The 16877-nt window shown below is 41.4% G+C and overlaps 3 protein-coding genes across 6 annotated transcripts; 1 reads left to right on the forward strand and 2 right to left on the reverse strand.

The window, feature by feature from the left end:
- The first annotated feature begins 1873 nt into the window (after positions 1-1873).
- LOC120800417 (polycomb group RING finger protein 2-like) lies at positions 1874-9095 on the forward strand. The gene is made up of 9 exons (XM_040146508.1): positions 1874-2051; positions 2676-2803; positions 3296-3392; positions 3498-3553; positions 3657-3786; positions 4118-4157; positions 4290-4388; positions 6396-6476; positions 8238-9095. Exons 2-9 carry the CDS (start codon positions 2686-2688, stop codon positions 8616-8618), a joined length of 1002 nt encoding a protein of 333 aa, XP_040002442.1. The 5' UTR covers positions 1874-2051; positions 2676-2685; the 3' UTR covers positions 8619-9095.
- Positions 9096-10243: 1148 nt separating this feature from the next.
- LOC120800419 (CDGSH iron-sulfur domain-containing protein 3, mitochondrial-like) lies at positions 10244-12550 on the reverse strand. Its single transcript, XM_040146510.1, has 3 exons — positions 12441-12550; positions 11340-11456; positions 10244-11256 (listed from the first exon to the last, which is right to left on the reverse strand). Exons 1-3 carry the CDS (start codon positions 12525-12527, stop codon positions 11071-11073), a joined length of 390 nt encoding a protein of 129 aa, XP_040002444.1. The 5' UTR covers positions 12528-12550; the 3' UTR covers positions 10244-11070.
- A 648-nt stretch (positions 12551-13198) lies between these two features.
- Positions 13199-16085, reverse strand: LOC120800420 (CDGSH iron-sulfur domain-containing protein 3, mitochondrial-like). Of its 4 annotated transcripts, none has more exons than XM_040146513.1 (3): positions 15819-16085; positions 15107-15223; positions 13199-14144 (listed from the first exon to the last, which is right to left on the reverse strand). In XM_040146513.1, the coding sequence occupies exons 1-3, from the start codon at positions 15909-15911 to the stop codon at positions 14058-14060; spliced, it is 297 nt and encodes a 98-aa protein (XP_040002447.1). In that variant the 5' UTR covers positions 15912-16085; the 3' UTR covers positions 13199-14057. The 4 variants fall into 4 exon arrangements, 3 of the variants coding, with proteins under 3 accessions (XP_040002447.1, XP_040002445.1, XP_040002446.1); XM_040146511.1 differs by having other exon boundaries at positions 15107-15309; XM_040146512.1 differs by having other exon boundaries at positions 15107-15309; positions 15518-16085.
- Between the last annotated feature and the right edge of the window lie 792 nt (positions 16086-16877).

The following is a 16877-nucleotide window of genomic DNA, read 5'->3' on the forward strand; positions in this document are numbered from 1 at the left end:
ACAAACCACCAGGAATACATTTCTAGTGCGGAAATAACGTCTTTAAAGCTATAGAGTCTAAAAACAGTGAAATCTGTCTATATTTGTTTGTTTTTTTTAATTTTTCCCCAGTGTCCTCATAGCAGCTATCGCCAGAGCTGTGCTTGAGATTCTGTGACAGATTCGGCAATGAGAAAAAAATGAGTGGGTTGAGCAAAGGTTGCCAGTTGAGTTATGCGTTCTTTAAAGACAAATCTATGCACTACTGAGCACGTGCTTCTGCTATCACAGGTATCGAAGTTTCCTCCTGTCTAATCTTGAGATAGGTACTGTAGATATGGTGACATTAAGGCATTTCCAGGATTAAATTTAGTCGGGTGATATGACTCAATTACTATATTCATTACAATATTATCTAACAAACAGATGCTATTGAGTTGCACTGTGGGAAGTGTAGGATCCAGTGTTTTTGGCACTTGACCCATTTTAGGGATTAAAAGTCAGGATATCTCATCCTTTGCTGCTTTGAATTTGACCATTTTGTTATTTTAAATCTGTCTCCTGTGAGTCCCCCAGCTTTATGGAAGTGCAATCCTAAATTACTGCAGCACCTCTTTAAACACATTCATGAATATACAACTGCGCTTCAATCTACAAACAGCTTCAATAGTTTAGTTGATTTTTTTTTTTTTTACCCAGGAGACTTCATGTTCAAGACTGCACTGTCCGAAATCATAGAAATATATTTGTCAGCGTGAATTTTTGCTTCCCTTTAATAAAATGCTTTGGTCTTACATTTCTTCAGTTTCAGTTTGGTGACAGCACAATTTACATGTTCCCAGCCTACGCCTTCCACACTGTGTGTGCCCTCCTTTATTTGCAGTCAGTCAAATTCCTACCTCCATAGCAGTGTTGCGACTGAGTCTGTCTTTGTTTATAAGAACTTCAGAGAAAGCTTTTATCATATCTGTTTATGTTGGTCACAAATATGGAAGTCATTGTAGTATTCATTTATGCCCTCCCTGTGTTTGGGATGAAAGTTTTGGGGATCTCTGCCTAGTAGCTAAGGGCACTGCTGACTCCTCATTGTTTTATTTGTATTGTTCTCCTTTTTAGTGACTGACAGTGTTTTTCTTCACTCTGACCCTAGAAATACTATACTAGTCACCATATTTTTTATTTTATTTTTTTTGCTGTCCTATCTGTCTGTAAATTTGAGCTGCTTTTATTGTTAGCAGGGTTCCCGGGAGGAGGAGATTTCTAATCTCAGTGAGATTAAACTGGTTAAACACTGATCAAAATAAAGCCTTAATCATTTCTATTTCTCTGGATTGTCGTAGGAATTCTTAAAACTCAGCTGAGTGTAGCTTCAGCATTTCAATTCCCTGAACATAACCTAAAATGTCATGAATTTGATCAGACGTTTATGACTTCACCGACAGATACAGATCTATTCAAAACGTTTTTCTGTCCATGTAAATCATTTTTTTTTCATCCTTTTTTAAAATGTAGCACTACCCCTGGGTTTATTGTTTTCTTTTATTATTTCTAATCCATTTACTTTTTTTATTAAAAAAAACATTTTTTTTTTAAAACGGAACCCGAGTCTTTTCCCATTGAATGTCACGTCTTTGTGGGCCAGCCCTCAGCTCGGGCCCCGGGACATGAGGCCTGCAGGGCCTTTAGGTCCTGGAGACAAAGTCCTGTTTAATCTGATTCAGAGAAACAGAGTCGCAGAACCGCCTCGCGCGTATGTTTTTGAAATAAATGAATCAAACAAAGGTGAAATTTAAAAAAAAAAAAAAAAAAAAAAGACAGAGAGAGAGAGTTGTGCCTTGGCCGCGCAGGATAAATTAATGTTGAAAAAGTGAGCAGGGCCTGCACAGACTCCGCAGATCTCCTGTATGCCCCGTGAAGTAGGCGACAAAATAATGTCACGTGATCCAAAATGGGCAGTCCTCTGACGGAGCTGAAAAAAGCCATTTTCTGGCGCTGCTGCAAATTCTGTCCAAGTCCAAATAATTTACCTGGATCCTCGTTGGGAGGAGAGGGAAACTTTTATGTCTGATCAGGTAGGAACGACGCATCGGTGACCGCTGTTTATCCGGCGCATCGCGCCGCTGTTTGCTGGGGCGCACACAAAGTGAACGGTGTCACATTTTGAGTCTCTTGTTCGCCTCCTGATGCAGCCCTGTCAGTGAATTTAAGATGGCTGCTTTGTGTACCAGTGTGATTTTCTGCGGCTCTGCACCCCCTCAGTGTTGGTGTTTCCACTGGATGTGTTTGCTTGAGGTGCTCGGGCGGACGGCGGAGCTCCGGAGAAATGGAAACGCTCTTTTGTTGCTCCGCTGGCCGAGGAGCAGAGCTGATGCACAAGATGAGGCCACACATGGGCGATTCAATAGTCGGCTGTTGTGTACCACCACACAGACTGCATTTAGCTGCACGGCTCCAGCCCTCGACACCTTATCCATCGCCACAACGTGTCATTAGAGTTGTTTTTTTTTTTCGTGACCATCCGCTCTCTTTGTTGTGGTTTCACAACCTGCTGTCCCAAGGACGAGCTGCAGACATTGTCTGAGGGGAGCTCAGCAGCCACTCATTGAGCATATGGGAGATAACTAATAGTCTCAACAAGCATTGTGCACATTTACATAGGCAAGAACCTCTCATGTTGTTGTTTGCTTCCCATGCAGATCTGTCCAGATGGATAAAATGCAGCCCAACCGGATTAAAATCACTGATCTGAATCCCCACCTCACATGCCCACTGTGCGCTGGTTACTTAATTGATGCTACGACCATCGTAGAGTGCCTGCACTCCTGTAAGTTCCTCACACGAAAGCATTACATTACATGCATGCATGCATACAGTTTCTGTTAACCCCGGTCAGAAAGGAGCATAGAGCTTCCAGTGTCGTGCAGATTGCACAGACCTCCTTGCACATGTCGCGGTCCGGAGGAGGAGAGAGTGATGTTGAGTCATATGCTGTGACCCCACCTTGTGTGCGCAAGGATAATGCAATGCATGTGAAACAACATTGAAGTTTTTGCTGGCACTGCTTATGAGGTATTGATTCAACTTTGTTCTAACTGTGGAGGCCGATGATGTGTTGATTGGATCATATTTTAACTCAGTCTCCAGTCAGCCTCTCAACGCTCAGAAAGAAAATGTAACAAAGGTAGTGTTGTCTTCTTGTAGTACATTGAATTGCAAGTGTTCAGGATACCGAGTCCGCTCCATGAACTGCACATTAACACCGATAATGATATAGAACAGGGCTCTAGCTTCTGTCTGTGTCCTTTCCCCTGTTTAGTTTGTAAAACGTGCATCGTTGCCTTCCTGGAGACAAATAAGTTCTGTCCTCGATGTGACGTCCAGGTTCACAAGACGTGTCCACAACTCAGCATCAGGTAACCAAGAATGGTCTACATCAGGTTTTTTTAAAAAGCACATCTGAATGCAATGTGTATCATCTCTAATAATGTAAAACTTTTTCCTTTTTTTTTTTGTCCAAGAGCGGACAAAACTCTACAAGATATTGTTTATAAGCTTGTTCCGGGGTTATTCAAAGGTAAGACCATGTTCCTTGAGGCTGTAAAGCAACAAATTAAAAGACCTAGTTATAGTCTTTGTCGTCGGTTTCCACTTTATGATGCATTTTTTTCTGAAACTAGATGAGATGAAACGGAGGCGAGACTTCTACGCAGAGAATCGTGTCCTGGAACCAGGGGAAGTGGTGGAGACGTTTAACATAGCAGAGGATGAAATCATCAGTCTGTCCATACAGTTCTACGAGAGGAACAAGTAAGAGTTGCTCATTTCTCAGTTTTACAAAACTCAGCAGTGTAAATGAGTCCTATGGGAATGCTGAGACAGGTTTAGAAACGATGAAATTCAATGATCTAGTCATGCAGCATGCCAACGATAGAGTACAATTACTTAAATATGCATGTAAGAGTCATTAAACAGGAATGAGTCACAGGAATAGGACCTGTGTGAACACTGTGTATGAGACATGCTTTGTAAAAAAGATTCCCCTCAAAGCCGCAGTACTCTCGCTGAATACGATTTTTGTATGTGGAAAGAATTGTTAATTGTTTAACACCTTTTCTTTGTATTTAATATTTCCCTGCAGAAACAATGAGAGGCAGCGTTCAGAGATGGAAGGAGACAAGGTAAAGCCTGATTTCAGTTAAGAAACAAAGTGGGGCATAGCAGTAGTTGAGGCCTACACGCTGTTTAATGTGGTTTTCTGGTCCTCGCCCTGGACTTATGTGTCCCCTCTCTGCTCTTTCCTTTGTTCTCAGTCCAACGGTAAACGTTTCCTGCAGTGCCCAGCAGCCATGTCCGTCATGCACTTAGCAAAGTTCCTCCGGAGCAAGATGGATATTCCCAACAACTATCGGGTAATTAGAGGCAATGCACCCGTACACCACAACTCCTGCCGCATTGATTCTGTAGCAAACTACAGGGTTCAGGAACAATGATATTAAAAAACATTGCATAAAAGGACTTTTAGCTCTAGAGTAACCTAATCACAACCGCGAACACTGCTACAGAGGTGGGTCATATTGGGTTGCTTGCATTTGTGAGCTATAAAAGAGCTCTGGCAGTCAGAGCTCTGATATTTGAGCTTTCAGTGCAACATGATAACTAACAGAGGTCCAAAGGGAGCAAATCATACAGTATGTGCTCAGACCGAGGGACATTGCTTCCAAATTTTTAACTATGTCAAAATGAAGAGTTTCGAAAAGAGACAAACTGTATTGACAAAATGTTACTTGTTGGAACAAACAGAGAATATGGAAGACACAGTGTACAAAGGATTGACAAACATACTGTATATACTGTGTGTGTGTATGTATATATGTGTGTGTGTATATATATATAGATATATAGATATAGATATATAGATATAGATATAGATAGATATATAGATATAGATATATATATATGCTGCACACTGGTTAACAAGTGGAACCAGATACAAACAAACACTACAAAGCTCACTGTTAATCAGCTCGATCGACTGAATTAAGAGTTAGTGTAGGATATTATTTAAACGTAATGGCCAGCCGTGGTGGCTTTGTAGCCATTTTGCCACCAGCTTGCGGATACCTCCTGTAGTTCTTCCGGCCAAGGTTGGAGATATGATTGTGACTGTGGTAGTGAGAACGCACATACAATACAAGGGCCCCTGGAACTGGTTCACGCAAATGGAATGCAGCCTTCATTAAGGATAATAGCCGCACCTGTGCTTTTCCTGCTATGACCTGCCAAAATGTCTGCTGTGACAAAGGTTCTCTAATATTTAGACCTTTGGTGGTTTGATTGCCGCATCCGACCCATGAGAGCTGTAGCTGGTAAATGCTGACGGTCGGATATCGTTCGTCAAGCAGTGGCTTAATGTGGCCTGTAGCGAGACAGCGAGTAAGATTACACAATAGGGTTGGATCACTATAATCTTAACCGGTCTTTTTCTTTCATTCCAACATATGATTATTTGTAAACTGTACACAACTGGGAAATGTTGAATGGGTCAAAAGTGCTCAAGTCACGTGTTAAAAGTGCGAAAGATTTGCGAATTGCGAGCGTGACAAGACAGCTTGTTTTTTGGCATGAGCAGTATTTACAGGTGGGAAACACATTAAGAGAATTGGCTCCACTTTGTCTCCCAGCACAGCACTTTCTTCTTTCTTCTTTTTCCCTCTTCTTCCCTTTTTATAATACCCCTTGATCAAAACCTCACAAGAGGTGATGTTTTTGCTGACAGTATAAGTGTTGTGTTCAAATGATGATTGACTTTAAGTTTGCAAGTATGAGCTTCAGGGAGAGACACAAAGCCTTGGTGGTGATGTAGCTTTTCAGAAACACAGCTGATGAGAGCCCCCTCATTCAGAAGTAAATGATTGCTGCTAGAACATAAGCCAGTCTGGAACCAGGCCAGGACTTCAGCAGCAGCACTCGTTTTGCCAGTAATGTGTCAATATTCAAGTAGAGCTGGGATGGCAGCCAGTTAGTATTCGCTATACTGATGATGTTGAAATATGTAAAAATCTCAAGAGATGTAGTCGGTCTGTTTTAAATGGAGATTTTTATTAGTTCTTTTATAGACTTTTCTAACTTGCAAACAGTAATATTACTGGGGTGAATTGACGGTGAATGTTGTCACAACATATTGGCAGCTTCAGTTTACAAATATTTTGGTATCAGCCCTTGAAAAACAATAATTTTTCATTTCACTTTGATATATTAAGTTACTGGAATAACAGGTACATCCTTTGCCTGGGTGAATTGAAGCATGCCTTACTTACCTCTCATCCAAGGGAAGAGATATGAACCGTGAAGTGATGAGCTGGACATTGCTCTCTTCTTATAACATTCCTTTTAAATGTTGTGACTGTCCGTTTCAGGTGGAGGTGTTGTACGGTGATGAGCCCTTGAAGGACTACTACACACTAATGGATATCGCCTACTTCTACGAGTGGAGACGAGTGAGTGGCAGCCTCCAATTTTCTGACAATGTTCTTGAGCGAGCATGTTTTTTTAGATTTTTTGCGTACAGTACCAGGAAGTCAGTGGGAGCTGTTCATGTAAGCCATTCCTATGGATGGATGGATGGATGGATGGAAGGATGGATGTTTGGGGTTGTTAGGAAACTCCAACAGTAATGTTTGCTGCATTAAGGTGTTGTAGAAAACGCACAACTCCAACTCCCGGAATGAGCAGCTTCCAGTTATGGCTCAGAAGTTTTCATCGTGTCGGTGTTTGTGCTGTGGATCTGATTTTCTCACCAGATAGACTCTGAATGCTTTTCAGGTTTTACAGACTATGATAGATTAATGATTCTGAACAAGTTTCGAGTTTCTACAAGTTGATTTCAGAGACTGCCGTAAAAAAAACAAAAAAAAACAAAAGCAAAAAAAACAAAAGTGACTGCCAGGAAGGAAAGGGAGATACTCTAAATACACTATTTGTATCAGTTGGCTTAAACAGGGAAAATACGGAGTAGGATCCTTAATCATCCTGATGTTGTTGAAAACATGTATATGCTCTGAAACTGACTTCTAAGTCTGCTGCTTTTTCATTTTCTGCTCTTTTTGTTGTTTATTTTTATATTCCAGTTGCGTGTCTATGATTTTAAATTTCTGCTTCAGTGGCAGTGAAAAAACTCAAGCTTCCTCTTATTGAATGTGTTCCTCCAGTTTTCTCCATATTAATGTTGATTATTTGCCATAAACTCTGATAACCCTCTTTGTGAGATGATTTAACCAAGACTGATGATATGAGATGGGACATCTGAGCAGTTCCTGCTAATATCAAACGCCCTTATGTCACCTATCCTTTGGTAATAGAAACAACTCTATTGAATTGACTGGGGTACATTAAAGGATAAGGCCGGTGACCTCCTATAGTGTTACTGTTAACAAATCTCTTGACAAGACCAAAACCAACTATGTGTCCATCTCTCTGCCCTGCCTGTGGCTCTCAGCCTCAAGCCCATTTGTTCGTACTCAAGACATGAATCTTTAAAAACATCTCACAAATACTAATATAGTTTCCTTTTTAAAAAAGGCTCAGTATTTTCCTAAAAACAGCTGGGCACTGTAGTTGTTAACAAACCTCACTGAACAGTAGTTAAGTAATACATTTGTTGGGGACTATATATGTATTCACATTTGGTGCTAGTGAGTATTTCTTGGAGCAGGATTGTGTGTGTGTGTGTGTGAGTCAAAATAAACGACAGTGTGTATGTGTGTGTTCATGGAAATGAAGGAGCATGTCACCCAGTGCAACAGTGTGGCTCATTGCTGAGTTTTTAATGGTTTTCACAACAAATGGAGCTCTCTGGCACAGAGGAAGAAGATATACAAGGCTTTGGCTTCACAGGCAAAACCTGTTAAAAGGGTCAAATCATGGCGGATTTTTATTTCATAGGATTTGTTGACAAATAAGAAAAATATAGGTTGTTGCCAGTGTTATCCTTTAACAGTAGATTTAAAATAAATTGACAGATTGAAAGTCCTGTCTGTAAATGTGCCTGCATGTTGATGGATTATGAAGTCTGAGCTTCTGTCAGCAGTCCTAATGGTGTGTGTGTGTGTGTGTGTGTGTGTGTGTGTGTGTGTGTGTGTGTGTGTGTGTGTGTGTGTGTGTGTGTGTGTGTGTGTGTGTGTGTGTGTGTGTGTGTGTGTGTGTGTGTGTGTGTGTGTGTGTGTGTGTGTGTGTGTGTGTGTGTGTGTGCCTCCGTGCAGACTGGACCCATCCCCCTGCAGTATCTGGTCAAACCCACCCGGAAGCGCAGGAGGCCGTCCCAGTCCACTGCTCAGGGCCACTCTGACGGCGTCAACACCAGCCCGACGTCAGAGAGCGACTCCCAGAGCGACAAAGTCCACAGTCCTGCTGCAGCCCAGCCCCCCCGAGCCTCCTCGCAGTCCAGCCCCGCCTCCCACAACCCCTCTTCCGCCATCCAAAGCTCCAACGGTACCACTGTGCCCAACAACACTCAGCGACACACTCTCGCCTCCAAACAGGGCGCCAGCGCTCGCAAGGTGACTGTCAATGGCACGAGCTCTGGGGCCGGCAAAGAGGAGGCGAGGGGAGGCGAGAAAAGCGGTTTGCCCCCGGCGACCTAACGTGTGTACGGGGCAGCAGGGAGGACAGTGTTTGAATTGCTCCCTTCTTGATTTTCTTCAGAGCAAAAAGACGAGCTTGAGTTCTCCTTCTGGACAAATGGGGGCCAGATTACTGTCATCACCTTTCAACAGGAAAGACTGAAAAGTGCAGCCAAATAGACACTTGTATGTATGTGCGTGTGTGTGTTTTATGTGTGTTAGACTAGAGCAGTGCACACATACAAACTGTACAGTATGTATCAAATGTGAGCATGTGTGCATACATATGTATAAACTTATCTTTTATACAAGATATTGTAATCGTTTTGTATTGTATACGCAGTGGGTCCGTTTCATTTCCATAGTTCTTTCAACATTGATTTGGCTTCCATAAAACATGAGACAAAATGCTGTGAGGCATTGCAGTGGCTACCACTGCGGGAGTTGGATGTAAAGAGAAAAAAAAAAAAGCTAATCCTTGCCTTTGAACAGTCATGTTAATAACTGCTGTATAAATGTCCAGTAAAAGCATCCGCTCATCAGGTAACACACGTACATTACATAAAATTGTTGATGCACTTTGTTGAGATCAGATCACACAAACCAAACCATTAAGTATTTTCCAACAGGAGATGCATTTATATTTACTGAATTCCAAGCACTACCATGCTTGCAAGCAGATGTTTGTCAGAATACCGTGTTCCTTCTCTCGTGGCAGTCGAAGAACTCAAAAGGGATTTGAATATTTGGCCATGTATGTCGTTCCATAATTTTCAACATTCCTTTTGTTTCTTTTCAACAAACAATGATACTTTTTTTTTTTTTTATCAGCCATATGTGCATGTTTTAGGTCAATAAAATGTTTACTTACTAGGTTTTTCCGACCTGGCTGTCCTGTTTATGATTCCCTGATTAACTTAGCAGGTTGTGTGTACAGTACGTTGTAAAAGCTGAGAGTAAAGAACAAAAAGCATGGCTCGAAACTTAAAATCATTTCCTTAACAGACAGGAATTGGGTAGTTCTGGTACAGATCAAATCACAATAATGCCCACAACCTCGTGGCATAATTGTGTAGGAACAGACGGTGTTATATGTGTTGTTCGTTTCAAACTTTTTTATATTTATATATTCATGATATATAGCCATAAGACAAAACTTTCACTCTCTCGTTACCATGATTTGATGCACCATCTGCCTCAATAGCCCTGGTGGATGATACATACAGTGAGCATGTCTTATATCCGGCTCCTCCCTAGGGGTCCAAAAGAGCCAGGGCCAAACCCCGGTTGACATGTTAAGTTTGTTATCAAAATGTTTGTTACCAAATCCCTGCAAACCTTTCCTACATACATATCACATTTTGAGTATCTATTAGAGAAGGTCTTTGGAGACTGATGAGCCCTCTGTGTATGAAATGATCTGAACAGCAGGTGCTAAAGCAGCTGAGCGTAAAAATGAAGAAACAAGAACTGCAACCAGATATAGTGACTACTTTGAATTCTGTTAACCTTTTAAATGTGTGCGAGCTCACTACATGCTGTATCCTCTCCACAGCAGTTCATTTCACCACCAACACCAACTAGTCTCAAATATTACAAGGGTGGCGTCAACACCCCTCTAACAGTGTCAGGGATAAAACTAAAGATTACAAAAAGAAGCATTTATTGGTTGCTTACAGTAGTCGATATTCACTGGTAGCTCTACCTAACCTACAGCTGCTTAGTGTTTATACTATACATTTCTTAATTTTAATGAAGAAAAGAATATGAACACATCCCAAAGGTTAAAAAAGGAAAACAATATGGCATTTTCATTCATTAAAATTTTCAGCTTATTACTGTATGAGGAGATAGCAGCACAGGCCTCTGCACTACCACAACTTCCCACTGTCTCTGTGGGATGAAATTATACATCGCTGTGGACTCTTCTCTCCTGTAAAACTGTTCCCTAGATCTTTAAAATCTGCGCCAGAATACACAACATCGTCCCAACATCCCATCTTTCATCTTTTTCTATGGACTGCCAGTATTGTTTATTTATTCGCAACATTGTCCACAATGGCTTAATAATAACCAGACATACTAAAGGGACAGCTATCTCAGTATAAACAGTGTGGGAAAATCTCTACTAGTAGACAAATCTCTATCATCTCACAGTTTATCATAATATCACCAACCCTAATGTTAACGCAAAATTGTATTTATCATATAAAACAGACAGCATAATGGCTGAGGTTAAGGGCTGTGGTGGCTTTCTTATCTCCACTCTCTTCTTTGTCATGCTAGAAATAGTGACAAGAACCAGATACCAGACATTGTCCATCATGTTATGGTGTGCGCCGATCTGCAAAAAATGCGACTACACTAGCAAAGTTTGTGCTCTTGGCTCTACAACAATTGCCAAGTTTATTCTCCCGGATCAGGATGAGGTGTGTCACCCAAACCGAAATCATCTGGCAATCCTCCTCCTTGCTCAAGAGTCAGTCTGTTCATGTAGCTTGGCAGATACAATGAAGTCCTGCTTGTGCGTGCCATCACAGTAAGGTGGGTTGTTAGTGTATTTGCATCCGCACAACCAAACCGTGGCGTCTTTCTCCGCGACAAAACGTAGCGGGGACAGGCCTTGGGCTTTGAACTTGTGGGCGCCGTCGCAGAAAGGCTGAAATACACAGATGTGATCAAAGACGACATAGCACTTGTGCTTTAGTGTACTTTGATAGATGACGTCAATGACAGTTTTACCTGTTTCTTACTGTGTCCACACGTGCACCACGAGTAACGCTTTCCACCAACCAGCTCCACTTTGAAAGGCTTCTTAGAGGGGATGACAGGTTCTGAAGGGAGTGTGGAGAGCTGCACCTGTGGACAGAGCACTACATAGAGTACTCACTTTCTTTAAATATATGTCGCAACAATATAAGATTTAAATGGTAAGTATGAACTCTAAAATGTACTTCATTATCAAAAAGAGTCTTTGAGTAATGGATGAAGTTTAATTATTTCTCTTAGTGCTTGAAGCATGGTACACCTTCACAAGGGTTTTCTACACAGGTGTGTGTCTACAAGCTGCCTAACTGACATCTCCCTGACTCACTGCTGAGTTTTGTTGCACTTGTTGAGGCGGGACAACTCACAAGCTTTCGGATTCGTATAGCCCCTTTTTCACAGCAGACAGTTTCGTGCCATAGCAGGAGAAGCGCATGTGCAATGAATGCAATTAAAAAAGGCTGCTCCCCGTGCAGGTGAGCTAGTTCCAGGGCCCTGGTGTTGTGCGTGCTTGATCGCTGGCATGGCTTAGTAGGGCGAGTGATGGAACACAGCCATTGTAAAAGACAACTGTGCTTCTCCTGCTATGACAGGTCAAAACGTCTGCTGTGCTAAAGGCCTATCAAAGCTGTAAGGATGACTGAAGCGAACAAAACCCACCTGAGAGATATCAGTGGAGCCCAGACAGTCCAGAGGAAAGGTCTAACCAGGCGATGACTGAAAACACCTGTGTGCGCCTGTGCTGGAACTTCCGTGTTATACAAGTAGGTGGCACTACAATCTATGGTTCCTTCACATGATGAGTGAGGGAGTGTCTTACCTTTTCATGTGCATAGTAAGTACAGCCGCAATAAGTAGAATGCCTACAAGTCGATCACCTCGAAATTGAACTCGCGGGCACACTTATTTTTTGTGTCAGGACACAAGTAAGGAAACTGACAGTTTAAATAGTACAGCATGGGTGTATTTAGCACTACAAATGATAAATGCGCAGTCATTTGAGATATCTTGGTGCTAATTGAAGAGTCAGTCTAACCACATTTACAGAAGGTAGGCTAATATTAGCACTTGATTTACCTTGGAAGCTGCAGAAGCTGGTACCCAAGGTTGCCTCAGGGTTAAACTAATCCATATGTGGTCTAACTTAGTCACCAACGTGTTCATGTTTCCAATCACAGCTAACTTCAATACAACCTCAGCTAGCTGCTGCTGCTGCCGCTGCAGATATCACGCACAGTGACGGACGTGACTCAGCGAGAAGCGACAGAAGCCTGAATTACGTAGCGGCTAAGGAAGGTAAGAGGTCGATTAAACGGAGGAAGAAAACTTCAGCAGAAACTCGGAGAGGGGGTGGAAGATTTCGCCGCCTGAAACCTGACAGAGGTGACTGCAGGTATCCCTTCCGGAGGAGTCACGTGTTAGCAGCTGAGCCAATAGGGAGGCAGATGTCGGTCAGCTGCAGATTGAACTGAAGTGATTTCGGGAGTGACTGACCAAGAATAGACGTATAAATGAACTGCTAAAAACAAAAGACCAGTGCTCTAGCTAATATTGGAGACACAGATGTTATGTCTTCGGTATTTTATTCTGGAAAGTTTTGGACCTTTATTGCAGCTTAGGGTACATAATTTAATGTTGAAGTGTTGTTAAAGGGCAGATACCAGTATTTTTAAGATGCAGTGTTCAGAAAATTGGCAATGATTAAGCGCAGAAAAATGAACAAATACTGTAATAACATGAAAAAAATAAATACAACAATTTGAGAAAATTTCACACCATAATTTATTCCTGGGGCAGCTGAGAAAACTTTCCTTTAAAGAAAGACATAATCCTTTTATTGACACACACACACACACACACACACACACACACACACACACACACACACAGTCAAATCTTCCCAGCAAAGGCAAACAGCAGTAAATGTATTTTGTTTTAATCTCAAAAGGTAATAAACTTGTCTTGGAAACTGCATGAATATCATCAATAATAAACACACAAAAAACTGTAGTAGATGAGTATAAAAATATATATTGCACAATACAGTGGAATGTTCACTTACACAAGTGAAGTGTCAGCAGAGATTACCCCCCCAAAAAAACAGAAATGAAACTCCCTTTTTACACCATTAAAAGGAGACACCACAAAGAAGCCCCGGTCCCGTCCGTTTAGCACACAGCACAAAACACTTGAGCATACAGGAATATAATAACTAGTAATAATATAAAACCATTAGAATTACATTATACAAGTTATAAATTCATAGTGGAAAAAAATAGGATTATATCCCTCCATATTCTATAGAATTACTTCCTAGAATGGATAAAAAATGATCATAACTCATAATTACATAATGTTACATAATACTCGCATAGCACACCTATATCATACTGCTGTCATGTTCATATATCATATGTAAAGAAGAACTATGTAAAGATATTATAGAAGGATGTTTTCCTAGTCTTATGCAAAATACTTTCACAAGTTTTACCCTCGTACCTGACTGGATAACATGATTCTGTTGAGACAAGATAAAGATAAGGTTTCTTCATGTTAACTTTTACTGCTCCCTGGCCTCACAGGGCAGACGTCTTGAATGCTGTTCATTTAAAGACGCCTTGCACCGACCTCACTAAATCCTGGAAGATGACCTTAAATTGCAAGCCATCACAGTATGGTGCGCTTTTAGTTTGTTTACAGGCACACAGCATGACCGTCGTGTCTTTGTCGTAGAGGAGAGATGCTGGGCGCTTCTGTCCTGTGAGCTCCGTCACAGAAAGGCTGACAAAAGAAAAAAAAAAAAAAAATCCTCCAGTCACTTCACGGATACATATGAGGTTTTATAGTGCCAGAACGGTGTGAACTTTTAATGTCATAAAATCTGTTTAACATAGTTCTTAATTTATTGCAGTAATCAGATGTGACAAACTCTTGCCACGCATACTACAGCAAATGCTTTTTTAGGACTGGGTTATTTAGTATAAGAGGCCATCTGAATTTTTCTTTATCATTCTTTAACATGCTACACCAGGAAAAACCACTGACCAAAGACCGAGGTACATCTTAACAATGTAAATATCAAAGTAAATATCCAACAAACTTATGTTTCAGTCTGTGTTCTCACATGAATGCAGTAGTAATTCTAACACTCATATTGAAAACAATATAGAGAGAATGAAACTCCATCTCAAAACTTAAGGTTTAAATTTAAGTTCTTCATTTTAAGTATCTTAAAATTTACAAATTTAAAGCTATACTCGGCGTAAAATTTGCAAAACACACCCATCGTATCAGCCTTAAAACTGGAAAATGCAGCAGCCAAGGTCATCCTATCCCCGCCGACATATCCACGATCCCCAACATTTGCTATTAGTGATTCTCTGGCGGCGGGTATGTCGACAGAACAGATGCAGTTTTCATTTGAAAAGCAGAACGAGAGCATTCTGTCTGGAGAAACCCGGATGATGGCTGATCCAACGGCGCCAGCTATACATCAGTCTGCTAACACAAGTAATGTTGCATTCTGTTGGTTCCTCTCAATTTCTCAAGTCATGGAAATATCACGTGACCAAGGTGCATAGAGCAGGTGTTGTGTGTTCAGCTGGTCAGTGCTTTCTAGTGATTTTAGCACATGAATAATAGAAGATGAGTGATTCTTGAATATATTGTCGCTTACTTACCCATCAGGCCTGTGTCACTGCACGTAAATGCAACCTGAACCCCACCATGTCGTGTATACTCACCTGTTTCTTGCTGTGTCCACAAGCACACCAGGCGTAGCGTTTCCCAGCAGACAGCTTCACTCTGTAGGGCAGTCGGGCTGCAGGGACAGGCTGTCTGGACATCTGGCAGCGCCGCACCTGGGGGACACATGCGACACACAGCACTGGGTGATAGCTGGAGACAGCGTCAGGAATAAACTGTGAGCAGACAGGACGCACACTTCCTGGATGGTAAAAAAAGAAAAAGGGAAAAAAAGACAAAAGCTCCACATTTAACCAGTAGGATTCGATATTACAAAATAATTCATAATTGATACAAAAATGCATTTTACAACAGCAGCTGACCGTAAACATGGACAGAATAGACACTTGATTAAGAAGTATGTTTTATGAGGCTGCAGTGTTTCTGCTATTTTTCTACACACTAACAACCTTGAATGAAGTGACCTGGCCTCACAGTGTCCTCCATTTCACCTGAAGGCTTGTTAGCGAAACGCGTCGGTGTCAAAGGTGAATGAAGGAGGGTGTGTCCGGTTTTCTCGTTGCACAGAGCAGAAAAAAAAAAAGAAAAACAAACAAAACAAAAACAAAAAAACCCAGAAACGAAACAGCGGTATACTGTGCGTTTCCAGACGTGACTCAGCAGCCTGTAACAGGAAAAAAAAAAAAAAAAAGCCCTGCGAGAGATCAAACCATTCGGGCTTCAAGTAGGTGGACGATATCGTGGGCTCACCGCCGGAGAGGAAACCGGGAACTCTAGCTGCGGTCGTCGGAAGCTCTGCGCGCATCCTCCCCGCACTGCGACTACGCGGATGGTTGTGTTCATTTTTTCTCGCCAAGTTTCAGAGGACCGAGTCTTGAACGCTACCGCTGCTGTCGAGTGGAAACCGCGGGTCTCAGGTCAGCTGCGTCAGAAAACTCGCACGGACCGCAGTACGAGGTCGGACAGGGCCTCTCATCTGATTGGCCCATAACAGTAAACAGCTCGCCGTGAGCTGAAGCTACTCCTTCGTATTTTCTAGCACACTGCTCCTCCTCTTCCTCCTCAGACGCTGGTGATTCATTCATTACATTTAAAGGGAAAATCCACCGTGAAAAAGCGCGAAATAGGTGACAAAAAATGGTATCAGTTCCTAAAAAGGATTCATAAGTTGAGACTAATTGCTTTATTAATTAATAAACCATTAATAAAAACATCTTTGGGGTTGGCAGGTTTTTGGCTGGTTTATATCCGTTAATAAATGATAATGGATTTCTCAAGTGTAATTACCTACAATAATGTACGTATAAATGAAGCCGTCATATGATGACGGGAACATTATTTTTCAAATGTTGCTTAGACTTCTGAATTGAAATCTGACCAGAAATGTGTAGATTTAAATCGCAGGGTCTTTCACTTGATAATACATTCAAAAAAAAAAAAAAAAAAAGTTTTAAATCCTACACCCAGGTTCCCAAACACTGGTTTTATTGTTGCAGCACATGCAGAATATATCTGCAGGTTTTTCCCCAGCCTGATGATTCAGTTTTGTTTTCTGTAAAATTGAAGATTTGTTACTAATATTGGTTACTGTGGTAAGGTAATAACAGTTTACCAAGTAAAATGCGTTTCAGTTTACTAGAAGCCAGGGCAGGACAAAACTAATTTAGTCAGTTCATTTCTATGAAAAATGATGAATTCAGTCCCAAGTTCCATCCTCCTCAAGTACATAGCCGATCTACAGCTAAGTCATTCAACACCCAGGAGAAAATGTAAAACAACTCAGTAAAATACATTTATTGACAAAACAAA

The sequence above is a fragment of the Xiphias gladius genome, chromosome 15 (genome assembly GCF_016859285.1).
Source record: "Xiphias gladius isolate SHS-SW01 ecotype Sanya breed wild chromosome 15, ASM1685928v1, whole genome shotgun sequence".
Lineage (NCBI taxonomy): Eukaryota > Metazoa > Chordata > Actinopteri > Istiophoriformes > Xiphiidae > Xiphias > Xiphias gladius.